Raw genomic sequence first — 27,233 nt, 5'->3', positions numbered from 1 at the left:
CTGTGATTCTATGATTCTATGAAAACACCTCTAAAGTAACAGGCAGTCAAGTTTAAGACACGCTGTTGTTTCAAATACTCACTGCCTACCCCGACAGTATTTAGTTTATGAAAGGAGGGGGGCAGAGATCCAGGGAGGTGAAAGGAACAACAATACCTTTCCACTTAGGGACCAATCTGTCCAGTGGGCAACAGCAGAGGCCCGGTCCCCACAACAGACTGAGGCTTCTGATGACTTGAATGTTCTCTGAAAACCATCTCACTTGAAATCAAACTCACATATGACCTTTTCACTGAGCAGCAGGACAACAAAATCCATAATGCAAAAGCAGTCAAACAGAAGACAAGGAAGTAATTTCTTTTAAATGAATGTTTTATTCATGAAGTATTTATAAAAATGTGTAAAGTACACTCAAATATATTTGATTTGTTGACTGTAGCTAAAAATATAAAAATATACTTAACAAATGCATAAATTAAATTGACAATAGTAGCACAATTCTGTGTTCACCCAGTGTTTGTTAGGAACACAAATATAAGTAATTTTATAGCATAAGAGAATGAAATACATGCTGAAGATGTTTCTCAGGCACTTTACGCCAGGCACTGGCAAAGAATTTATGGCTGGCCAGATTTCAAAACTGTGGTTATTTTCACTATAAGATACTGCCCTGCTGTAGAGCAATAGATATTTAGCTACTTGACGTTACTTACAGTATTTCTTTAGCTTTCAAATAAACCAGGAAACAACCAAACCACCATGCGTATCAAGCTACCAGCATCACTTCACTATATGTGCCTAAATTCCACAGTATTCGCTAAATTTAGCTCGTCCCTAGTCTCCAGTATTTCCTGCCAGTCTTAGAAATGAAATCCCAGTCTGAACCAGCTGTTGATTTGTGAGGTCACTGATAACAGACCCGTTTGCTTTGGCCATAGTGGTGCTACCAACAGGCCAGGAGTTGGACTTCATCAGCCTGGGGAAGGGCACAGGGTCCACAGCGAGCTGCCCAAGTACTGGGCTGCACACCCATCTTCTATTCAAAGCTGCAGCCTCCTGGGACTGTAGGTCCCAGAGCTCATGGCTCCAGAGCCTGACCATCTCTGACAGGGCCATCACGGGGGTGGTGGTCATTTTGTATTGTGCTTTATACACAAAAGCTGCATGTCTTTAGTACTGAGAGAAACCTGAATCAATGTAAGCACCTGCCATGCCACCCGTTGGTGGCAAAGCGGTGGCTGCAGGAGGCTCTGTCTCTGAATGTCAGATGTGTTTCTCTCATCTGTGGCCCCAGGAGGAGATGCCAATACAGTGATTAGATAGTTACTGTTCCCATCCCTCTAGCCCAAATGCTAACTGCCAGGCTGAGGAGCACATCTAAGTGCTCATGCACTCCTGTCTGTTCAGTATTTAACTTTTTGCTTTCAAAGTCAAAGTGTAAATAACCGTATACAACACATAATATAAACTTAAAGCTCACACATTTTCTTTTCTCTGTTCTACAACTGAAAGGAAATTCATAGTATATCATGGCATAAAATAATATTTCTGGCAATTTTAGGCACGTATATAGGTTGTATAAATAACTATAGCAGCAGAGAAAAATGTATAAAGTTGCACTTTTATGACATCTTCACAGTATGCCTATTTCTCTCGCCCACTTCTGTGTTCCATTAGTAACAAAAAATATCATTTATCAATTCCAGCTATGCAAAATATTTTTTTTCTCTACAATCTGTAGTGGATCTTGTAATTGTATTGCACAGATTAAAAAAACCCCACACTTATTACAATTTTTTTTTCATTATTAAATAACTTTCAATACAAAAATTTGAATTAACCTAAAAGCCCAACCCTGCAAGTGCTTCAGAAGTGGAATGATACTCTCCAGGCAAGCATTCCAGTTGACTTTCATGGAAGAACTCAGGCAGCTTTGTGGACAATGCAGAGATTCACAGGACTGGGCTCCAAGTGTGCAAATCTTAGCTTATGGATCAGCAACAACACTAGCCTTGCTTTATAACATTATTACTGGGAAATATCAAGAAGGGAATGCTGAACATCACTCGTGGACATTCAAAAGAGAAACACCCTCTTCAGTGGAGGATGTCTTTTTCCTTAAGAGCTTTGTTCAGTACACAGGCTCCTTCAAGTCCATTCTTGTTACATTAACAATTTCCCATCAGTCCTGTTATTCAGCTTAAAGGCACAGTAAATATAATTAACCGTACTGGTAAGTTGGTGTCTTCTATTAACAAAATGCTACATAGATACTTTTTTCTTCTTCTCAGTGGACTTACACTGGTTTCATAGGAGCAGAATTACCTAGAAAGCAGAACCAGAGCAGTGGTGATACAGTCTCACGTGTGACCCACCTAGGCAGAGGTGTCATGCTGCTCAAGAACATTGTGCCAGAGTGCTTAAGGTCATCTGTCATGTTACTAAGTGATGAGGAGGAAAAGGCTTATGAACTGTGCCCATTATTAGCTGAGAGAAAAGGTGAAAATAGCTGTCTGCTACAACATCATCATTTTGGGTGCACATTCGTGACCCCTGTAGGTGCAGAGGAGGAAGCTGAGGAACAACATTAAAATGAAGAGCAGAAGGATGTGTGTCTTCCTGAAAATGATGAAAAGCATGCACACATTGTATATATGCCCTCAGATCATATATTACTGAGTGAGTTCAATTTCCCTCAGCATAAAGACAGAGTGATACACGGCGTGAGGTAATTTATAGGCTGCATTTGGTATGTCTTCACAGTGTAACTGAGCTGCTGGTAACTAACACTGTGATCTTCGTTCCTCAACTACTGATGCAAAAAGAAAGGACTAAATGCAGAACACAGAATATAAGGGCAATTTTCATGATGCCCTCAGTTCAGCTCTTAGTAGCAGGGTCAGTGATCGATCCAGAGCTGCCATCCTTGCTTGTCCTTGCTTGCTAAACTACAGTCTATCTAGCAATTGAAACAGAAAAAAAGGGCCTGCAGAAAATTTGCACCTTTCTTTGTGGCTTTGCTTAGACTTCCCTCTGTGAAAACTGGTTCCACCATAAAGTTAGTTCCCTTTCTCTTCAGATCCCACTAAGGGTGGTGAATCTTGAGGTTTGTGTGGGCCAAAGAGGATGTATAAGAGAAATGAGAGATATTTTCAGAGACACCTAAAAGGTTAACCAAGCTTACATGTTCCAAGGAGCTGTGAAAACTGACAAGGGACTCAAGGATATTTGGTCAAGAAAGGATGAGACTCCAGATGGATTAAGAAGGAATAGTGACTATCAGGCTATTTCCTTCTCTCTAGGAAAATCAGTGTCATGGCTGTGCATAGTCCTGCTGGTTCTGCTTTCAAATGATTTAGTAAAACTATGCTGGAGATGCCTAGCAGATTTCTTCAGCCATCATCAGGCAGGTGTTCCTATGGCCGAGGAGAGTGTGGCTCCAGTAAGTCACGGTGAAGTCACGGTAGTGTTTGCCCAGGGCCACAGCAGTTCCTCAGTTAGGCACTTGGGTGTGTTGCCTGGTTCTCAGAAGGCCTTCAGAAGTATTTATTTCTCTCCAAAATAAAAGTGAAATTTAGGCATTTGTATTCAGCAGCAGGCTAAGTCTTCTCTAGGTGAAGTATAAGTAGATATATGCAAGGAGAACTACAAGCCCTTTCTTCTTTTTGTGATGGAGAAGAACAGTGTGCTGCCTCTTCTCTGTTTGTTTAAAGAGTGTTTTACAAAGACAAAGAGGAGTTGAACAGAGTGTTCAGTCCCACAAATGAGAAGCCTCTTTGCAGAGGAGAGGATGTGCCTAATCCGCCGGGCTGTGCAGGACACCAGGTGAGTGCTCTTCAGCCGTGCTTCTTGCTAACCACTAAACGCTTTGAGTCACCCCATGCTGAGCACAGCCCTGCCAGCCTGCATCCCCTGGGTTACTGATGAGCTATTCCAACTCAGTGGTGGTGGCATCAGGCAGCAGCTACATGGAGTCCTCTTTCTATGAAGACATACTGGGGCCATGCTTTCCCTTTGAGAAGGCAAGTGGCATCCGAAGGAGATCCACACCTGGGCCAAGGCAGCTATGCTGCAAGCAGCTTAAGGCCGAAGCCAGCTGTGTAAACCGTGGAATAGATACCTTTAGGTGCCTTTATATACATTTATCATCTCTCCAGTTTTTTAGCTGTTATAGCACAGTATTGGTCTTTAACGAGCTATGGAAGACTCCAGACTTCACATGCTTAGAGGTCTGCTAACATGAATGCCTGAGTCGTTTCCTTAAACACCTTTCTCATTACAATTACATGCATGTGAAAATGCACCAACACAGGCTGAGGGGTCGATTCTGCTCTTCTAAACCAGTGTAAAAAAATCAGTATGTGACCTCTCTCCCCACAGAGTATGTGGAGGGAAAGGTCTGCTCGACTTCACGGCAGCATATGCTGTTTGATATTTTTCTACTATGTTACGTTAGACTGAAACCATTGCTTCTAGTAAGGTGGACCCTGATTTGCTCGGCTGTTGATGAGTTCTGTAGAAGGTATGCCATTGTGGAATGGGTTATACCCATTTTCATCAGATCAAAAGCAGTAAGTTTAAAATGTAGAGTAGCATTGTAATTCCTGTACAGGACTACTGTTCCCTTACTTAATAGTAGCTTATTTCATCTCACAAACACTGAACAAGTTAAAAAAAATATGAGGTTCTCCTTAGAGGATTCTTCCTGTGTGTCACATGCCAATACTGCCCTAAACACAGCAGTCCTGTTAGCCATACAATTTAAAATAGTTTAGGTAGAACAGTTCATAAAAACTGTGGTAAGAAAAAAATACTATTATTTGAAGCTTAATATTAATATAAACAATATAGAAAAAAATACATATTTACATAATGCCAAAATACAATTATATACATTAATATCTATTACAGTTAAATTATATATATTTTTTTAAAAATCACCAGACCAATAAATTATATACACAGTATCAACAGAAAGGTCTGGCACCTTTCTAGTGCATGAAATACATACATAAAAAACCCAAACAAAACCCCTAGTTAACAAATGTGGTCACAAAAGCAGATGTTTGTAACATTCTTAGTGCCTCGGATAAACAGCATCTGAAAGCAAGGAAAACTGAGATTAGGAAAAATAAAACCACCCAGGTGGCCTCACATTCCACCCTGCCAGCTGGCTGCAGTGCTCTGAGAGGTGGCTGTGTGGCAGCAGCACTGCCTGGTGACATCTAAGGAGCAGATCCCGCCCCTGATTTTGCTAGAACTCACAACCTGTGCACCACTGGATACTTCTGCCTTGGAACTCCTCCAAGCCCGCCCTACCTGTTGATGACAACTCTGATTTCACAGGTTAGATCAAGGAAAAGATTTTGATCTCTCATAATATAATCTCATTTCCTAATGTCCAACTTGGAGGAGCCACTGAGATTCTGCTGTCTGATTCTGAAAACTTATACAGCATTTAGGAATCAGCGCTACTACAACACACAGGCCACCTCTGCTTACAGCTTCTTGAGTGGTGCCCTGTCCATGAGAACAGGAGGTGAAGGGCCATGCTCACGCCAGGTTTGCTACTCTTGCAATTCTTATCACCAAGGGACTGGACACAGGCCACAAAAAAAGAGCCTACAAGGATGGAGAGCTCGGGGAGGAAGAAAGAACACAGCCTTGGACACCCACATTACCCAGTCAAGGCAGGCTAGAAATCTCCTACGGATGTCTATATGGTCAACAGTAAATGAGGGTGATTCAGGACAGAAATCCAACTTCACAAATGACAGAAGAGCCCAGCCCATGGTCTCAGTGTGTTTAAAAGTTGATGGTGTAAACACTGGTGAGGTAAAGGAGGAAGCCAGTATCACTATAGGGAAGGGGTTCAGTTCTCCCAACAGCACAGGAATCATGAAGTGTGAGACAGGGAGAGCATGAAGGTAAGGCAGGAACAGGAAGAGATGTTATAATGACTATTAATGGAGGAAACAGAGAGGCAATTGCAACAGTGACGAGAACAAAGCAGTGAAGAAATGAAGGTCCACAAGAGAACAAATATCATGGCAAAGGACAGCACCATTTTCCCTCTCAGTTGCACTGTCCATTGTCATTTGAAACGCTCTAGAATTTGATAAACTTGCACTTACCTCTGTGATACTCTGGATTCACATTTTCATATATTGGAAACAAAGGATTTTCTTGTTCACTGCGAAGTTTTCTGGCTCTTAACACATCTCTCACACATTGATGTAGATACACATATTGACACTGCAAAAAGAATTTTCTTTAAGTCACTCTCAGAAATTTCATAATTTAATTTTCTGTATTGTGAAAAATCATTGCAGGCCAACTTCCTCACACAAAATCAGAGGTGGAGTTGAAAATATACTTCTAGAATTCATCTCCTTTTCACACTAGTAATACCGTGAACTTTTGTGATCACCTGTTTTTAGAAATGTTGCAAGTATAACATAAATGAACACAACACATTTTGACAGATCATGCCATGAGTGAAAGCTTTTCCAACTGTAAGGTGTAATTTGACATGATGCTGTGCTGGACAGTTGCTACTTCTGCATGCTTTGGTATAACGTCCGTCTAACAGAATTAATATGTACAGAGAAGCACACAGAAGAGACAATTTCCTGATCTTTTTGTTCTGAAAAGAAGTATTTTCCACATAATTTTATCACAATACATAAATATTTCATAGAACTTTGATGAATCCAAATTTTCTGGCAAAAGCAGTGGTTTTTTGGATCCAATGTAACTTATAAGATGGCTTCTGACTCTGCGTTGGATGACAGACTGTCTCACCTTTCACAGAAGAGAGGTAAGATCAGAGTCACAACCAAGCAGGGAGAGGCAGCATGTTACTATTTATCAAACTACCTTGATAGATTGTTAAATCTCCACGCTTTGATACTCTTCTTGGTTTAAAACATGGGTCATTATAATTTTTTGATTAGTTTAGCATGGTAACCCAAAAAGGCCAAACATCTTTATATACTGAGGTGTACCTTTTTAATATTGCTTTACCTCAAAGCCATAATTTCTCCAATAAGCATATGCATTTTCTCCCCCCACATCTTCATTGCTTATTTTTCACAAGAAATTCAGATATTGCTCTGTGCATTTTTCTCAGTGCTCTGGGAAGCACCTCACCCACCAGTTCATTGGAAAGTTGACCAAGTCATGGAGACCCTTCCTTTGGCAAAGACCATTTGAGAATGAAATGGTGGACAGCTTCTCTGCCTGTGTTACAGCTCCTGTGCTGAACCTGCTGCCTTTTGAGCTGATAGACACAGTTTTCTGTTACTCCCAAGAGTCTACATGTCTCCAGCTGCAGACTCTTGCCTTAAAGAGCTTTCAGCCAAGTCTGAAGAAGGGACAGTGGCTGTTTTACTGTGACTGCATAATGTCAAGCAGGATGGTGCTGTGACCTTTGGCTAGAGCAGCTCATTGTACACAGTCCTATCTGCTGGCCTGTGCTCCCCCAGTGTGATTTGGCTTCCACCACATCAACAGATGGAGACCTAGCTTTTATCTCAACCCTCAGACAGACTGTGTAAGTCAAAACATGAACACTAACACCAGGAACTAGAGTCTTCAGGTACATCAAATCGAGTTCTTGGAGCAGATCTTTTCTTCACCCTCTTCCTACCTCCTTTACTTTTTCTTAAAAGATGTGTAAGAATTATTTCATAATTCTCTGCTCATTGCAAACTCTGTGAGTCATCATAAAACTCCAGGATAAATTTACTTCATTTTCTTGCAGGAGGATGAGAAATTTTATTGCTTGTGCTCCAAGCTACCCTTGATGAAAGGGAGTTCCAAGTCAGAAACCATATACAGATGCAACCAACAGTTCATATCAATAAGACTTTCTAGAATACAGCAGCTCAGTGGCTGTGCACTGACACAGGTACAGGGTCAGTCCATAGGTAAGTTACAGTAGGGTGAGTAAGTGCAAGCTGCAAAAGCTTTCTGCCAGCCTGTCTGGGATGCTGAGTGTGAATTCTTCCAGAGGTGGGACGAGGATATGGGTAAGACTCCAGCCACTGCTGGTTAGGGGCAGAAGTGCGTGTAGTGCTGGTAGTGGGAAGGTGGGGTGCTCCTCACTATTGCTGTAGATATCTTCTTTGGGTCTGACTGCTTTTTGACTTAGACGTCATGTCAAACTCGAGCCAAAGGTAGGCTTCGTATCATACAACTTCTGCTGTCTATAAGCCTGGTGTCAAATTTAGGCTTTTGAGGTAGTTGCCTCTTTTTTTCAGCTGGGGAAAATGAGTGATCCTCCTGACACTCTTGTCTGCCTTCGCTCACTATGGCTGACTGGAATGTAGAAGGTGAGATCGATCTGTCTCTGAGGACACCCAGACTGGGTTGAGAATCTGTCTCCCCTCCAACAGAAAGGTTTCTGTGAGTAAGACAGTTCCAGGAAATCTCTCTTGCACTTCCAGTCGAGCCTCTCTTTATACCCATGTGTGATTTTTACATCTACCAGGAAGTGCTATCACTGATCCTTTAATTTCCAAATTGCAACAAAGAGCTCCATTAATACCAATCTACAGGCAGACCCATCAAACTTGTTCTGATTCCTCTATTAACAATTCACAGGGAAAAGTAAAGTCTGCCTCCACAACTCACTTTTATTAAATCAGCTCCTAAGCATTTAGCTGCTATTAGTTTAATGTGATTCTCTCGCCATTTTAAAACTGCAAACACAGAAAGAAATCCCAAACACGTACTTTTTCTGCACTTTGAGAATAAATGTACTTGCTTTTGCACAGTATGCTAGGAGAATGCTGATCGACTTTCCAATATCACTAATGAAAATGCCAGAGCAGCTCAATAAAAAAATGAACTGCAAAGCCACAAGGTCACAGTGCTTAGAGTTTTAAAATTATGTACATCTCATTTTCTCTGCCCTCCATTCCTCTTCCCTATTATGTGGACCTATCTGTCTGGCTTAGGCTTATCTTCCAAACCTGTCCCTGAAGGACCTATCTCTGCTCAAAGCTCATTTACTTTACTCGGGACACTGCACTAACACAACAATGTGCTGTTAAGTGCCTGCTGCATAACACTGCTGGGATGATTGTGGGACAGTGCCAATAGGAGGAATCTATAGGAAGCACTGCTACTTACATGTGGTTTGGACCCCCAGTATGAAAGCCAACAGAAACAAGCCTGAACTAGAAATTCTCACAGAGCTAAACTACATCACAGTGGACTAACTGTGAAGAGAGTAACTGAAGTGCTTGGAGAGCATTTAAGATGAGAGACTGATTGTTATATACTGCAGCTGGTGTTGCTGTATTACAGAACTTACCTCTGTCTGAACCATGTGAACCCGGTGAAGCCTTAGATCATGTACTGCTGCATAAATGTCAACAGTGTCCTTTGAATCCAGCTGCTGCAGAATTCGGTCCAGTGCAATGAATGTGCCAGTCCTGCCAACACCAGCACTGGCAAAGAAAACAACCCAAAAGACTTAAAAGGAGCTGGATCAAAGGACTCACTATCTTCTTGTCATACTTTTGCAATGTTCGGATCTCCAGGGTTAAAATCTCATTGTTCAAACAGCATCTCTGGGACTTCAAAGACTTTTAAGTGGAATTTGTTTAGGCAAGAGAAAAGGACAGTGATGGTGGAGGTATCTTTGCTACGGCCCATGCTGCCTTCTGCTTTGGATTAACTCAGTCATCAAGATATGCTGAGAGACTGCACTTGACTGTAAGTTCTAATGCTCTTCTCACCAGGGATGAATCAGTAGGCTTCATTCTAAAAGATGAGTTGGCTTGTGCCTTGTGGAAGGGCAGAGTAAGGCAAAGTACCCCAGAGTCCCCCAGTAGCTGAAAGGCTGGGAGGTGAGGTTTGGAGAGAGGAGGCTGGGGAATGTTGACCAGTGATACAGTAGATATCTGAGATAATACACAAGCAAGAGACATGCCTCAGCACATATAATGGGTGGAGGGGTCAGATACTACATTCAGGGGTACCAGTGAGCAATGGCTTTATCAGAAAATGCACAGAGCATCACCCTGCACACCCTCACTATGTAACCCTGCTGCAGCTGGTCAGCAGATCACAGATCAGGCAGTCCGATTCTGCCTTTTTTGTACATGTGTGTAGGGGTGGATCGCAGAGCAGGGGAAAAACTGCAGCCTATGGCTGCCAGAGATGGCACAACAGCAGAAGAGCATGAGAAGGCAATAAGGAGAGGGAGTCTCAGTCAGAATGGGGGAAGGATGGATCTGCCAGCCAGTCTCAGCATCCATACATAGACAGATTCACCCCTGGGTACATCCTGCTTTTCCAGAGCATCTCCTTGTGATTCAGATGTTGGGCCACAACAGCAGCATGCCGGCAATTTAAGAATGCAAAAGATTCTGAGCCATAGCAGCTGCTGACACCTTTAGTGCTCTCCAGTGACTCACAAAAAGAAGGCGGTTCCTTGAGAATCATTTTTGGGGCATCTCCAAGGTGAGGTTGTGAGTGCATGCATGTGCCTTGGGAATGATGCTTTGATATATCTGGAGACTTAAGCCCATCAACTACCTTGGGTTCTGTGGCTGCCCATGACCTGATGGGGATGAACATTTGGGAACTTCCCAAGGGTATGCAGAAAGGCTCTGTGCCACTGACCTTTTGCTGCTGCACATACCTGCAGTGCACAACAGTTGGTCCTGTGCCTGGGGTCCTGTTGATATAATCCCTTACAGTTCTGACAAACTGGATCAGGGACTGGGTGGTCTCTGGCACACCATGATCTGGCCAGACAGTGTAGTGGAAGTGACGAATGAGCCTCGTTGAGTCAAGCTGCTCCTCCTATTGGGACACAGAAGTATGGGTCATCAGAACAGATGAGAGAGGAGGGGACCCACATAACATGCACCTTCAGAGCAAATACTACAGCTGCCACCATAGATGAGCTGGTCATGATGCAACTGTGCTACAGCAGAAGAAAGCTTCCTAATTTAGTGCTGTATGTGTTTTTAAACCAATTAAATAAACCAAACCAACCAAAAACATGAATGCAAACATACACTGCAGATTTTAAACTCTCGTATTGTCCATTCTGGAAGCACTGACTCAGAGAGCATCTCAACGATCAGGTCTCCATAGTACAAGGAATCCTGGTCAAGGGGCCAGTAGTGATCACACTTCACCTGCAGGGCCACAGAAGAAGAAAGAGTTAGTGTCAGTAACAGCTTTAAAGAACACTTCCATTTAGCACTGGCAGAAGCAGACTTCAGACCTCCTGTGCATGCGGATGAAGGAAGAAAGGCAACAGTTGAATTCATAGGGAGATGCCACCCCCTGCCGTGTCAGCTCAACAACAGGGTCTGGCACGGGAACAGGCTAGGATGGGGCTGGGAAGTGGAAGTTCCCATCACAGAAGTTTGTGATGGGAGGAATGGGAAACACTTCACTGATGTCCTCGAGGAATGGGAAACACTTCACTGATGTCCTCTTCTGGATGCCACAACATTTTCTGCACCAACGGTTTTCAGAGGTCTACCTGGATGAGAGCTAGGCCTCCAGTGTCTGCTTCTCTACCTCTTGCTGAGACATGACAGTGGGTTCCCACTCAGAGCCAGTGAGGTGCAGGAGACAGATGACTGCCTGTCCTGCATCTGGTTTTGCCATCTCCTCAATTAAAAAATGGTAAACCAAAAGGAAATATCTTCATATGTGCCACTAGACAATCACTCTTCCAAGTTTGTTTAATCTTTTTATGTACCTAGTCCTTTGTCTTACAAAAGGTGCAAGACTCTCATAGTTGGGGAGGTGGCTTGCTGAGGCAGCTAAACAGTCTCCCTGCATTTGCACTCAGTAAGACGTGTCAGTGCGTGAGTGGTCTCTTTGCTTACTACATCAGGGCTTATGCTACAGAAAGAATTCCATGTATTTAATAATCAGTATTTGCTTCCTAGAGTTTAAATTTAAAGTAGTAGTTGATTGGAGCTGATGTGATAAACTGACATCTTTTGCTGGTGGTAGTCCTTCTGCATGCTTAAGGGAATTAAATTCTCTGAGTATTAGCGAGCAAAGTCCTGGATTAGAGACCAGAACCACTGAGCTCTGTTCCTAACTCCAGCCTTGACATGCTGCATGATCTTGGGATGGTCACTGCATCCTCACTTCACAGCCTTAATGTCTCCAGTCTTCAGATTATATGTCTTATCTCTTACTGTACGATCTGGTCTGGGGCCTTTGGCATTAGTGTGATACAAATAATAAAAGCATAAACTTTTAAGAGATGTTAAAACAGTCAGTAATAATAAAGAGAAGTCACTGCTCACCCGGCCCTTCTCAACACACTGGGTTACCATGACAATATTGTGAACATTTTGCTCCCATGCCATCTTCCAGAACTCATCTTTGGTGCCAGGCAAAGGGCCCTGAGTCGCTATGTATTCCCTGCGGAAATTATTGCCCTGCAAGTAAGGAGAACTCCATTAGTTTCCAAAAAGGCAGAAAAAAACATCTTCTAGCAGCTGAACAAGCTGTGGGGTTGCAGCCAGGGCTCTGCTGCAACAATGCCCTTGGTGGACAATAGTTTTGAGAGCTAAATTGTTGCCTTGGACCTGAAAGCAGAAGGCTGGCTGGGGCAGAGAGGAGGAAGCGACTGCAGCAGTGTATGTAAATACTGTTTCCTTTGTGGCAGTCAAAGCTTTTCATTGTTCCGTTGTGCTCAGCACAGTCTCTGGCAATTTTGGAGCTACTAGGGGCTTTTGTTTTATGTACTGTTTTTAATAAATTAGCTGAGTTCTGGCTTGAAATCTGGATTGCTAAAGCCACTGCTATTATCAATCACCACTCTTTGGCAAAGGGCATTATTTTAATCCAGTTTCACCATCCTGCAAGGTACCAACACTGTCAGCATGAGCTACAGCTCCACAGTGAGGATGCCACCTGCTGTGATAGCTGCAGTTGTTGTGGACACTGTATAAACTCAGTGACCTTTAAAAATGTGTCCTTGGCCAATTAGACCTGCTATCTTACATAACTACAGCAATCCAAGAAAGTGTCCTTAAGTGCTGGGTAAATCACTCACAGTTAACTTAATGGCAGTCAGACACAGCCTTCCAGCACACCCACAAAATGAGTTCTAAGACTTTTAGCTCAAGTGAATAAATGAGGGGGGAGGGGAACCTTAAGCATCCAGCTTTATATTCTATTTTAGATGAAGGACAAATTACCACTGGAGGGAGGACTGCAAAATACCATTCTTGAGTCACTTACTGGTATGTAGCTTGCATTAATGTAGTCTGAGCAGGGGTCATCATCCACATTGGACAGCTTCACTCTTGATGTATCATCTAGGAAGAAATTGATGACAAGTGGCTTATAGCTAGGTCTTGATTTTCAGTTCCTCTCCCATTTACAGAAAGCATTTGCAAAAGGACTGGCAGCATTATTATGAGGATTTTATATGGAGGTACTGCCTCCTTCATCAGCGAGTGCTGTGGAGTGTTCCAAAGACTAGGAGATGGATGGGTGAGAAACAAGCAGCAAATATCCCAAAATTCTTCTGCTGAGTTGCACAGGATTTATGGCAGCAGAAGAAGTCACAACAGCATCCTCCTTTGATCCTGACAGCAGTGTGCTCTCCGGGAGAGCAGTGCCTGGTGCTACCTTTGAAAGAGCAGTAGTGCTTCAGTGGTCTGCACAGCTCCTGAGCTAACGTGTAGGCAGGACCACTGTTGTCCCTAGGCAGAGAACCCTCTGTAGAGAGGTACAGAGTGTCTAAGCCACCAGATGACTGATGTGTGAGATAATGCCATGCTGGATCTCAGTCAGGTGTTGTTTCTCGTGCATTGCAGGCACGCTTCCCAGCCTGGCATGGCAGGCAGAACACAGGAGATGCTGTGGAGTAGAGCTCCAAGCAAATAACACCACCAGCAGCAGGGCAGGATGTGGAAGAGTGAGCCATGTGGTGTTCCTCCTTGATGCACAGCTTGTGGTACCTCCAAAAACTGCCAGAGAGGAGATTAAAGAGGGAAACTCTCAATGACAGGTGTTGCCTCAGGACAACAGGGCTAACCTCACACATGTCTTATCATGCAGAACCACGCTAGCTCTACATTGCATAGTAGGTTTGCTGTGTCCTCTGAAGAAGAAAGATTTGGCAAAGCTGTCAAAAAGCACTTAATGGATGATACCTCTTATGTAAACAACCCTACCGTTTTTTTCTACTACCCTTATTATCAGCAGTAACTGAAAGCCCTAATAGCTGGAGCTTTTTCTCTCTAGACTGAATGCTAGTCATTACACCTCTAGTGCAAAATGAAATTACTGGTGTGTGTGAAGCCATTCAGGGCCATACATCATCTGTCTCCAAGCACCAGAACCTGAGCTGGCAGAGGTATTTCATCTCTGACAGGAGGGAGGGAAGGGATTGGCTGCACTGTTTTCCACTAGGCTTGCTGCAAAAATAAGTGAAAAATAGCTGGCATGATGTAATATTACACAACCAAACCTAAAACTCACAGGGCAATATATTATTGTATCGATTTTTCCCTCTGTTCTCTGGCAGAAGTGCTATGTCACATGTCTGGTTTCGACCCACATCTTTCAAGTCCTGCAAAAAAAAACCAGTAGGAATAAAATGTGAGGTGAAAATAATTAAAGGATGCGACAACATGGGGACACAGTGCTTACCAACTCTCAAAGGCCATGGGCAGAAAACGGGTGTATTTTTAAAAAACAAACTGAAAATAAATAGCTAATGATTAAACACATGGCTGGCAGATGCCTTCCATGCTTTACCACACAGATGTGCCACACAAATGAATGCTCCTGATCCCAGCCAGATAGGTATCAGGCAGAGGCTGCCAACCAGAAGATGCTATGCCAAATGAAGAGCTGGTTTCTGCACCAGGACAAGCGGCGTTCAGAAAAAACTCTCAAACTTATCTGGATTTGTGTGAATAAGACAAATGCAGGCCTTTCTAACACATTAACCCATTGATTGGGCCAGCCCACCCCTTCATAAAGCATGCCCTTTGCCTAGGTTAGGATCCCACCTCATACTCCTTGGACAGAAGGTAGTTGGAGTCTGCTTGAAGTTTGGTGAAGTGTGCTTCAAAATGACTGACTTTGATCGGACTGAAATATTCAACAGGAGGAAGAAAATCACAGGATGAATCACAGTCATAATTTATCCAGTTGGTTATCAAGAAGCTTTTTTAGGTATTAACTTTTTCTTTTTACCTGGAAGTTTTCCGGCTCCTAGAAATCATTTCAAAAGAAAAAGAAACATCAGTGAGTGACCAGATGAGACTGTTTATCCATGATGCCACGCTAAAATACTGCTCTTGGAAACAAAGCTTTTGACGTTACCCTTTTTGCCCCAAGTTCAGATGGACTGACAGTGGCCTGTCCCTGCGAATGCTCAGCCTTGCTGTAGGTCTCTCATGGCCATTGCTGGAATGAAAAGAAAGGTATTCTGTTTTACCATGATGTTCTGATACTGGTAAGAGCTGCCAATAACATAACTTATATTGGAAAAAAAGTTGGTAAGTTGGAAAAAAGGAATTTAACGAAGTTTATTTTGATTTGTGTCTCTGATCATGTGACATTGCTCTTAGTTGTGGTACTGAGCTTTCTTTATTTTAGTTTGGTAATATTCATGTAGAGTGCACGCATGTACTCAGGTGATAACACTTTTTTCTTGCTTTGAAACACTCACAGCCCAGCCTATCATTAAGGAGGCTGTCCTGTGCCAAGACGAGCTCTAAATTGGTTGATTCTCTACATGGAGAGAGGAACATATAAAGAGATTTTTCAGAGCTTCCAGTACACCCAATCCACAGACCAGGCCTCTAGGAGATGCCCACTTTCATATCAGGAGTAAGTGGCAGCACCACAGTAGGTTTGGGAAAGCTGCAGAAGCAGTAGTGTCTGACTCCATACAGTTAGTGTTGCCTTTTATCCTTTCACGGCCATCTTCTTCAACATACCTCCTTTAGAGAACACTGTCTCATTATGTATGATGAGGGAAAACCATATCAGTATAACTGCAGTCCTGCCGGCTATGTAATTCACAACAAGAAACCACACTCTGTCTGAAGTTTATCTACAGTAAAAAAATGCAATGAGATATGCAAGGTGGAAAACCCATCAATCTGCACTCTGTTCATCCTCCACATGTCATGTGTACTGAGATAGTTAGGAGTGCACAAGTCTACATGTGCAAAGGAGACTTTACTTATCATTGCTAATGATTTATGCCTTTTCGTTTTCTTTTTGAAAGGCACATAGAGGAATACACTGAATGTGTTCATAAAGCATAAGAATAGTGTTGCTAAAGGGTAAATCCATTCTGGCTAAAAGGTACAAATAGAGAACAGTTGTTTTTTTTTTCCCAGTGTAAAATTCTGGCATCTGAAAAGCAAATTAAAACCAAAATAGACCTCATTTTGTATCAACAAAAACTGAATCTCAGATTTTAAGTGTTTCCCATGTTATGGAAATTTGTGTGGTGTTTTGTTTTGTTTTGTTTTAATTTCAGTACTTCACATAAATAATATCATATCGCTTTCAGTCATGCAAAATGGTTTAAATGGATAAAACTTTTTTTTTTAAATTGAGAGAGTATTTCACTTTTAAAAAACATTTAAAATTCACTATTTAATATTAATCTGTTATGTGAAATAGACAACTATAACTGGCAAAAAAAGAGAGAAATAGTTTGAACTAGTCTTTTGGACGCTGCTGTAATGCCACACCTTAAGATTTCTGAACTGAAACGATCAAGTCTAAATGAACCGTTTCAAGACCTTTACATCTACATGCACATGAAATGCATTTGAAACATTTCATTTTTGACAAAAGACATTGAGTTTGAGTGATAAACCAGTTTTCCAGAAATATTCAGGCTCCTACTGAAAGATTTTATCTGTTGAATAGTTCAGTGCATTCCTCCAATTTCACAGTTATGCTTTAAGTATTGTATTGCTTAAACAAGTATCATTTGACCTGACTTAAGCAATAGAGGATGATAAAGGGACTCAACTTACCTAACTTTTTGTCTGCAGACAAATAAAGCAGTAACAGCCACTAACATCACAATCAGAAACAAGCCAGCACTCACACCTTCGATAACTCCAAACAGAGGCTCTAGAAACAAAATTTATAGATCTTGAGGAAAAGATATGAAGAATCAAAGAATCAATAACTTTCAGGGGATATGCTATCATCAGCTAAACAAAACGGTTAAATACAAGGAAAGGCAAGGCATTTAAACACTTAGATAAAACCTGGCCTTGATTTTGTCCTTATTTTTTCCAAACTTTACACAAACTATTTCACTCCCAATCACAGTAAAGCAAAGCACACCCGATTACATGGGAATTTGGTTCTCTTGCACTTTTAAAGCTTTCTTGTTGATAGTTTCACTGAGCATTCACCCATTCTTCTGCTGTCAGCAGCTCCATCAAGCAATCCTCTGAATTTCAAACTAAGGCTGGATAAGCCACAGCTCCAGCCTCATTTCAGAGCGGCCTTCACAACATGCACAACAATCTGTTTTTGTTTCACTCCTTGCAAATAGTTCTAGATACCAGAGTGCTTTGAGGCACAGTATACACTCACATGCCATAGTCATTGAAAACAAGCCTGAAACTGACCTGCCTCTGTAGTGATGGGTAAGGAGAAGAAGGTGTCTGCAACGAGCGGTTTAGGGAGCTCCTTCGGGTCTTCACTGAAGAGCTGGGTAAAAGCCCGTATGCTGATCCTACAGAGACAGCACTGCTACAGTCAGAGCTCATCAGACGCTCAGAACCAACAGCAGAAAAGTAAGAACTCATCAGCCCCTTAGAGAAAACTAAAACCTTTCCACAGACAGGTCTTACTGCAGGCATCTGAGTTAAATACTGTCGCTGGGAGCACCCAGCAGAGGTGGAGGGCTCTGAGATACCATGGCAGAGGGAACAGATGGGGCTCTGCCTGCTGGCAATCAGCCTGGACATGCCTCAAGGCAGGACTAGAAGAAGCTATAGTGGGGAGAGGACTCAGAAGTGATTCTCAGTGGGCACATGTTCTCCTTTCACCTAGCTGGGCAGGGCTGTGCTAATGGAGAAATGCTGAAGTCCTTTTGAAGTCCAGGCCATTTCCCTGACTGAATTTTTGGGAAACACACCCTAATGGGAGCAGGCTGTGGTAGGGTAGCACTGTTTTGATGATGATGAAGAAGCTGAGGTATGATGTGCGCTGCTTGGTACGTGTCCATGTGGTTGTCCAGTGAGCAGCTTGCAGACCCCTTTGGAGAGTGTCTGCCTGCGGGAGGGCTGTGACTGAGCTGCACTGGAGCTCATGTTTGGTCTCATAGCCTGCATAACTGCTGAGCCTGGTCTTGGCAGTCACCCTCTTCTACACCATACAGCCAGCCTGGGCCTAGCTCTGCAGTTTAGAATAACCTCCAGGTTTTTCTAGCTTGTCCCAAAGGACTGATGTGGGGTAGAGGTGCCAGACAGACAGAGCGAAGCATTCTTGCCTTCTCCTGTTAAGTACTTTTCTGATGTAAGTCTTTCCAAACAAATACTTAGCAGCTATTTAGAGGGCCCCCCATCAAGTTGATGGAAATAAATAAACCTATTCACTGTACAGTTTTTTGCATAGTCACATCATTTCCATGCTAGTGAAGGACTTGTTCAGACCTATGGAACAGGGGCATGGATAAAGCTTTTATAAATTCACAGTGAAACACAAAGAACATCATACAACCCCATTAGTAATCTACAGAAGCTCAAGTGTATCAGGCATCCAGACAGCACCATGCCTAATAACGTGACAGAGCACAGCTACCATCATAAATCTAACCTATAAGCAGTCCGAGGCTTTAGAGGTCCATCGCAGAATTTTTGCTCATCTGGATCACACCTTCCTCCCAGATTTTCCATTTCTCCTCCAAGCTTAATGTCAAAGCTTTTATAGTCACTGTCAGGGTTTTCAGCACATCTGCTAGCAAAATAATTTGTCTGGTAGATGCGTATAGAGTCATTGTGTTTGTACTCCAGGTAGGAAGGTAATGGGTGCTGCTCATCAGGCTTTGGTCCTTCACTACCTACATCATGTGCAGAGAAAGAAAGAAGATTTACATACCACAGCCATTAATGTGATACAGTTTATAGGCTCAAGCCTTGACAGAAATTCTCATCCAACTTTCTAGCATTTCTTGGAGGCAGCACAGGCTACCTTGTGAATACAAAGCTACAGTGCTTAGGCTACATTGTTTCTAGTACCAACCTTGCTATCATTTTTCTGGAGTACATCAGACAGGTTTCCTCACAAGACTTCAGCATAACCTTTCCAGATACAACGCTGCAATAGGCACATACTGGCCAAATTCAATGCTATGAGATTTTTTCCTGTGCTGTTGGTGGGAATCTCTGTGATCCAGATTCATAGATCCTACCACCAGGTATTTCAAAAAGCAAGTAAAAAACCATTCACACACTGACAAGTCTACTGTATAGAGAGAAAAGCTGCAGTAGGAAATTACAGGAGTCCCCTGAATGGAAACTGTTCAGCTGCAGAGAGCTACAAGAGCAACTTCTGTTTTGTTTTACAGTGCTGCACATAGAGTTATTTTCTTCAGTAAGCAAACACACCTGGAAGATGTTACCTTTGCCTTCTCAGCATGGCTTACTGAGGTTCTCCAAAAGAGATGCCTTAGTATTCCTACCTAACACTTAAAGTATCTTTTGAGATCTGTGCACAGCAAAGCAATTTATTCTGCGTACACTATCAATGGTGTCCAACACGCTTCCTACCATGGAAATTTCCTGAATGCACATAAAAGGGTAACCTAGAGTACAGGAGCCAACTACTGCTTCTGGTCAAGCTCTGCAGCTGCTACTGAGGAGAAGACTGAGTTCCTAAGACTCCAGGGTAGGCAACAGATACGGATCCAAAACGTTTATGAAACTCAGCCACTAGATGAGAAGCTCCTTCACTGTGCAGTGGTAGGGGTGTACCTCCTCACGTAACTCCTACAGGCTACAGAGAGAACGGTAATAAATCATGACACATACCATCAGCCTCTCTCACAACCACAGTAAAGTACTTCACAGCTCCGTTAGTATCACTGAACCAGCTACAGTTAAAAGTAAAGTTGATGGAGGACTTGGTAATCAGCACCTCTTTTTTATTCACACGTATGTCTGGAGGTGGTTGAGGGGGACCTGAGTCATTAAAAAAAGAAAAAAGAGAGAAAGCATTATCTATGTGTTTGCTGTGAGCTACACCTAGTAAGAGAAATGCAATTAGCAATAAAGCTCATTGACTGGCCCCAAGTCTCTGAATCTATTCTCTTCACAACCAAGAAACCATCTTCACATCCCACAGGGAAGCTGTCAAAGGATGAAACAAAACAGCAATGAGTTAACCATAATAACAGTGGCAGCTCCCCAGTAGGAATTCCTGCAGAGCCCACAGGGAAATGCATTAAAGCCTTACTAATTCTATGAAATCAGAAACTGTAGCTGCTAAAAATAACACAGGTTTAAGCCAGGTATTTGGAGGCCACTTAGCACACTCACTAAAGGAAGTTAACTATTTTAAGCAACTAAATTTCTCCTTCCTTTTGCAGAGGCACAGCCCTCAGTCAGCCAGACACAGCATTCAACCACAGAGTGCCATTTCCCAAACTGACTGCAGAATTTCCATAGGAAATGTTCTCCATATGACAGAAAGTTATATCTCAAACAGTGACAAAGCAGAAGTGAACTGGAAAGCAAAGTATGTGGGGAAAAACTTTCAGAGGACCAGTGCAGCGAAAGTGGGGATTTTAAGGGTCTATGTGGCTGAGTATTTTAAAAATGTGCATTACTGAAACTATATCGCATACATGGGAAACATCAAATATGTAAGCAGGTGGCTAAAATTTAACAGGTTTTAGATTGCAAAAAGAACAATAATTCACACATTTATATGTTGTTTAGCTAATTCTCTTAGCTCTACAAAGCCTAGTGTAATTTTTTTGTGTTCCTTTGAGGTAGAGCCTCCAGTGTTAACCAGAGTCTGGGTTCAGAACCAGAGCAGTGTTCAAAACAATTAAGAACTAACATGAAACAGTTAACTTTCAAACAGGACTCAGTCTCACTTCTTGTGACATGAGTAGCTAGTTCTTACTACATCTGAATTTGCAGCATCCTTTGTGGTAGAGGAAGGAGTTGACACGGTTGAAATTAAAAGGCAATTGATAGGGGAAGGGAGAAGGTGAGTTGGTGACTGAACTTTGTGGTTTAGAGCACACTAACTCCCAAACCAAACATATTTATTATTATCTAGCATTTCACACAAATGTGGCTTTTAATAAGCAGCTATAGAGGCATCCCTGAATGTAGGTCTCCTGGCCACCCTGTCATTTTTGAGAAGGCCTCTGTGTTGTGCTGTGCCACTGAATCCAGAGGTACTGCAAAAATTGGAGAAGCTCTAGGACCAGCAATGTCAGGCTGTTCACTGCAGGGATGCCTGGCAGCACAGTGGCACCAGTAGATGCTACTGCTACCTTCCACTCAGCAGCCTATGGGTGGGATAACTGAAGTAGCTATTCCAAAGCACATGCTACAAAACTCTGTGATCCTCCCTCAGGTATAACTCTTACAGGTAATTTGGTCAGGTAGCAGCTCAGAACAGTGTTTAGGGAGCCTAGTGAGGACCCAGTCCAATGTCCTCACTGATGGATATTTGTGCAGAAGATGGCTACCATCCATGAGCAGAAACAGCCAAGCACAGGAAGCCAAGCAGCAACTAGGACTACAGTGAAAGGTGTGTGATGATGAGGACATCTTCGGTGCTGAACATCAGAGTGACACAATAATTTTTCATGTTTCTCAGGCTATATTTTGTGAACAAGTCAAACAAGAGGCAATATGGTTAAAGTCCTGCGTTGTCACAACAGGGACCAAAGGACAGGTTCATTCTGTTTTGGCCACCAGATTACAAGTGCCAGACATTGGCAAGTGTCGAGTTCAGAAGTCCTTCTGCTGTCTAACCAACCCATGTAATTGCTTACTACTGCTCACCACCTCCCTGCAGGGCAATTCTGAATTCCACTTACGGTCGATCATTGTGATGGTGCTGTCTTCAACTACTTCACTTGTCATGTCTGCAGAATGCACCTTGATGGACACCAGGTATCGCTTGTGGGGAACGAGAGTCATGATATTAAGCAGAGATTTGTCTTTTTCTATCCTTTTAGAAAATTCCACTTCGCGAGTGTCCATCTTCTTGCATTCGACACTGTATCCATCGAAGTCAGAGTCAGGGGGAGTCCAGGAGCACGCGATGGCAGTCGAGGTCTGGGGTCGGCAATGAAGACTTTGTATCTTGTCTGGTTCTAGAGAAACGTTGAGAAGTTGAAGCTCAGTGTCAAAAGGGACAGGCATCATACACTCTCTACTCACCCTACAGTCCCTAGATTCTGCATCAGTTGTTTGATCAGAGCTGGAGGCTGGGAGTCAGACTTCCCACCAGTCCTGCAAAGAAAACCCTCTCCTGCCTGATTATTAGGCAAGGCTGTCACATTTTAGCCATCTGAAATAAGATCTAGTGACATTAGCTTCATCAGGTTTGTGAAGCTTCAGTAATTAACTGGGGAAAAAAAGCAAACAAAGCTACTTGCCGAAGTCTTAACAAGAACAGCAACACTGCAAAGCAATGGATTGCTAGAACTCTGCTACAACTATTTGGAGGTTACATGTGGTCAACAGTATCAGTCAATACTGATTCATCTGTCGTGGCCTAGCCTCAGGCGGGAGCTAAACCCCCGCAGTCGCTGCCCCCGCTGCTCCTTCCCCCCACCCCCTCCCCTGACACATGTCAGGGGAGGACAATCCGGAGGAAGAGACGTGGGTTGAGATAAGGACAGTTTCATAAAGCAACACAGAGAGAGGAGACAACAATAATAATGATACTACCAGTGAGATAATATATAAAGCAAGTGACCATAAACCCCTTACCCGAGAGGAAGCAGCTGTCCCTACTCCGGCCTCAAGCTAGACGGTGAAGAAGAGACACAGCTCCACCCGTCCCTTATATAGAGGGCATGACCTCACCCTGGTACCGAGCACCCCACTGGCTGGTTTGCTGCTCACCCCAGCTGTGGCCCCGCCCAGCTGCAGCCCCTCATGAAATTAACACTGCCATGGCCGAAGCCAGGCCATTACCTACTCGATACCACCCACATCATGCCTAGCAGTTAAATGTTTAACAATTGACATCATACAATTTCTTTCACTGACTTTTCTCCCCCAGAATTAAGTCCTCTTGTGGCACACATCGGAATTCTCTGTCCTCCTGCATCACCCACCGGGTCCTTGAGCAATACCAACCCCATGGAGGGGTTTGCCTTTGCCAGAAGCAGGATTGACCCAGACCATCTCCCCCAGTATGTTCTTCATATGCACCGTGGGGACTTTATCTCCTTCTACAGCACATGGGAGTTTTGACTGGGTAGGGCCAGCTCAATTGGTGGATCCTCTTGTGTTGACTAACCAGGTGGCTTTTGCTAAATTTGTACCCCAATGCTTGAAGGTGCCTCCCTCCACTGATTTCAGAGCAGTTTTTAACAGTTCAGTTCATTGTGCCTTTCACTCTTCCCTGAGGCTGGTGTGTGACAGGGGATGTGACAGACCCACTCGATACCATGCTCCTTGGCCCAGGTGTCTATGAGGCTGTTTCGGAAGCAAGTCCCGCTGTGTGATCCAGTTCTTTTTGGAGCACTGCGTCACTCTTTTTCAAGGCCCAGGATGGTGTTCCAGGTGGTGACATGGGGCACTGGGTATGTTTCCAGCCGCCCAGTGGTTGCCTCCACCATTGTGAGCACATGGCACTTGCCTTGGCGGGTTTGTGACAGTGTGATGTAGTCAACCTACCAGGCCTCTCCATATTTATATTGTAGCCCTGACTCCAAAGACCCAGAGATTGGCATCGGGTCTCCCCAGGTGCTCTCTGCCAGAGGCTCCAGGTAGGGACCATTCTTCCCAGCTGTGGTATGGAGCATGTTTTTAATATCCTGTCTGCCTGGACTGGCCTGAGGGCTACCGCATGTGCCATGTCCCGTTTAATTTGTTCAAAAGGCTGTCGCTGCTCAGAGCCCCATTTAATATTGTTCTTCTTCCGGGTCACTTGGTAGAGAGGACTCACAATCAGACTGTAGTCTGGGATGTGCACCCTCCAGCAACCCACAGCGCCCAGGAAAGCCTGTGTTTCCTTTTTGTTGGCTGGTGGGGACACGGCTACTATCTTGTTGATTACATCCATCGGGATCTGGTGACACTCATCTTGCCATTTTGTTACCAAAAGCTGGATCTCTCGTGCAGGTCCCTTAACCTTCATTTTATGGCAAAACCAGCCTTCAGGAGGATTTGAATTATTCTCCTGCCTTTCTCGAAAACTTCTTTTGCTGTATTGCCCCATACAATGATATCATCAATGTACTGTAGGTATTCTGGAGCCCCACCTTGTTCCAGTGCAGTCTGAATCAGTCCATGGCAAATGGTGGGGCTGTATTTCTACCCCTAGGGCAGTCGATTCCAGGTGTACTGGATGCCCTTCCAAGTGTTGCTAAACTCTGCTGCTAAAGGGATTGAGAAAAACAGTTCAGCTCGATTCAGCTTCCAGAACATTGAGCTGTTGAGGTCCTCCTGTCACCCCAGAGATGTAAATGGTTTTGACCCCTTTATTGCTTGATGGCATTAGCGTGCACTGTGTGCCTTTATCTACCAAAGCCTTATATTCCTGTGGGTCAGAAGTGCCAGCCATTGTATCCACACTGTCCAGTAAACCTAATGGTCCTTTTCCTCCACCTGGCAAAAGGCAGGGCCCCTTTAAACCTGATCAGAGTCATTCACTTCTTCTGAAAATTACTTACAAGTACCTTCAAGGGGATCAGAAGTAGGATTAACCCTTCTACTCTGTCTGGGGGATTTCCCATTGGAAACTGGAGCAGCATCTTTCTTCAAAGGATCCCCTTTCACAACTGCTTTCCCTTGTAATTCACATACTAGTTGTCCTGGTTCCGTGTAAAAAGGGGTTCAGGGCAGGACCCACACGGAACAGAACTATGTACTCGCCTCTCCCCCACCCCCTCGAGAGAGAGAGAGAGACACTTTTTAAAAAAAGGAAGTATATATTGTTCAACAAGGAACAGAAAACGAAAAAGGGGGGTAAGGAAAATAATATATATAAAGATCAGGGGAATAATACAAAAGATAAAATATACAAAACCCTCAGAAATGGTTCCAGGGGCCCACGGAGTGAAAGGAGAACTTTCCTCTCTGAGCTCCAAGGCAGGAGTGAAACAAAAAACCACTCCCTGCCTCTTATCAGAGTGTGTGTGGGAAGGGGAGGGAATACAATGGTTTCACCCCCACCCGGGGTCCTCCCAGTTGCTGGAAGGTCACGCCCCCATTCCAAGCCTCAAACCACAACACTAGTGCAGCTGGAAGTGGCTTTTCCAACTCACTCAATGTCCTCTCTGTGGTCATGTAGGCAAAACCACAGGGTACCTCACAGTGTCTACCTTCTATATTCTTCCTCTTGGTCAGGGGAGCATCTACTCCTAACAGCTGAGACATGAGCCCACACAAGTGGAGAGTAGGACATGTCCTCTTCAAGTTGCTGGACCTCTTGGGACAGTTCCTCCACAGCTGAAATGCAGGCCCATAGGGAGGATGAGATACTTCCTGCATATTGCCAGAGTCTACCAGGCAATTCATCCACTGTTCCTCCCTGGCCATCTTTCCAGGACACTACTGCAAATGAGCTGACATATGATGGTGGCTCACTTCACAGGAACTTTTGCACATGGGTGGTGTGCACTGGACTTCATCTGGATCTGTTAGCTCACCGTTGGTATTGCTGTAAATCCCCTCCAGCACAGCTAATTCCCTTAGGTACTGGATACCTTTCTCCACGGCACTCCACTTGCCTGGGTGATGGACAACATCTTCCTTGAAGGGGTGCCTTTCCTTTATACCTAACAGGAGCTGCCTCCAGAGGCTGAGGGCTCACATCTGCTTTCCAATCTCCCTGTCAGTGTCCCCTTCCCTAGACAGGCGTCCCAGCTGCTTGGCCTGTTTCCCCTCTAGTTCCAAACTACCGTCCCCATTAGCCCAGCAGTGGAGCAGCCAGGTGATACGTGCTCACCTAGATAACAGCTGAAATCCTTTCATATTTCTCACAGTTCAATCAGGGATAGGGATCGAGTGATCCCTTGGAGGAACAGGAGGTTCTTCCACCTGTTCTCCCATTAACCCTGGTTTGTCATCTCTCCCAAAGCAAATGGATTTTTTCATACATCTCTTTTTCTGTACTGCAGTGACTGATACCAACCAGCGTAGGCTGGTCCTCTGGTTCAGCTGCAGCACCTGCCACCATGGTTTGAGTAGCCACAGTGCTTGTCACAAGGGTTGGAATAGCCGCAGCGCCTGCCAGTCTGGTTTTAGGTTCAGAGACCTTCTTTTCCCCTTGAGGGCACTGAGCATTGTTGAAAAGGACTATGTAGGCATGGGCGAGGCCCCAGCACATTGCAGTAATTTGCATCTCTCAGGCATTGCCAGGTTGACAACACACTTTTCCCAGGTATTTTATTCCTTTTTCAGGATTCTGAACTTGTTCAGGAGTGAAATTCCAAAACATTGGAGGTGACCACTGCCCTATGCACTTGCCCATGCTCTCCCACGCACCCTGCCACTCATACTAACCTGCCTTGGGGCAGATCTCTGGGTGGTATTCTTGGAAAAATGTGTGACCCTAAACAGGACCTTTAAACAGGACACCTTTAGAAGACACAGCAACAAGGGCATGCTGGCTTGGGCATCCCAAGGATATTAAAAATTCTCAAAAGCTGAGAGAGTTTCCTTCCCTGTCTTGCCCATAGACTGAGTGAGATCCCTAACAAACGACAATGCCCCACACACGTACCAGCTTAGCTTCGTGGCCAGTGGTGTAATTACATCACAGGCTGACAACATCCATCACTACAGGGAACACACAAAGTACATAAGGGCTTTTAGAACACCACCATGCAAAGTAACCAGCCAACACTGTGAACATGGTCTACTTAACTCATGTCAAAAATGTGTATGACAAAACTGTTTTAACACACTTTGGTCAGCTTTTGTTGTTGCCTCAACCCTTCATGTACGAGGTTGGACACCAAAAATGGGACTGTTACGGTTTAGCCTCAGCCAGGAGCTAAACTTCAGCAGCTACTGCCTGTA

The 27,233-nt window shown here is 43.8% G+C and overlaps 1 protein-coding gene across 1 annotated transcript in view; it reads right to left on the bottom strand.

Moving 5' to 3' along the window:
* Window positions 1-5,029: 5,029 nt before the first annotated feature.
* The window catches only part of PTPRB (protein tyrosine phosphatase, receptor type, B), a gene marked incomplete at its 5' end in the record, with an annotated part of 39,784 nt that continues 17,580 nt past the window's right edge, over window positions 5,030-27,233 (bottom strand). The window contains 16 exons of the mRNA XM_008938625.1: window positions 5,030-5,100; window positions 6,135-6,255; window positions 9,323-9,458; window positions 10,658-10,821; window positions 11,040-11,162; window positions 12,300-12,434; window positions 13,243-13,319; window positions 14,491-14,581; window positions 15,027-15,108; window positions 15,214-15,231; window positions 15,343-15,426; window positions 17,022-17,121; window positions 17,631-17,737; window positions 18,823-19,066; window positions 20,037-20,186; window positions 22,067-22,345. Of these exons, the coding sequence (XP_008936873.1) occupies window positions 5,078-5,100; window positions 6,135-6,255; window positions 9,323-9,458; window positions 10,658-10,821; window positions 11,040-11,162; window positions 12,300-12,434; window positions 13,243-13,319; window positions 14,491-14,581; window positions 15,027-15,108; window positions 15,214-15,231; window positions 15,343-15,426; window positions 17,022-17,121; window positions 17,631-17,737; window positions 18,823-19,066; window positions 20,037-20,186; window positions 22,067-22,345 (1,934 nt within the window). The remainder of the gene's footprint in view (window positions 5,101-6,134; window positions 6,256-9,322; window positions 9,459-10,657; window positions 10,822-11,039; window positions 11,163-12,299; window positions 12,435-13,242; window positions 13,320-14,490; window positions 14,582-15,026; window positions 15,109-15,213; window positions 15,232-15,342; window positions 15,427-17,021; window positions 17,122-17,630; window positions 17,738-18,822; window positions 19,067-20,036; window positions 20,187-22,066; window positions 22,346-27,233) is intronic.

The sequence above is a fragment of the Merops nubicus genome, unplaced genomic scaffold, assembly GCF_000691845.1.
Source record: "Merops nubicus isolate BGI_N331 unplaced genomic scaffold, ASM69184v1 scaffold3154, whole genome shotgun sequence".
NCBI classification, from domain to species: domain Eukaryota; kingdom Metazoa; phylum Chordata; class Aves; order Coraciiformes; family Meropidae; genus Merops; species Merops nubicus.
This window is presented reverse-complemented; position numbering and strand designations above follow the sequence as displayed.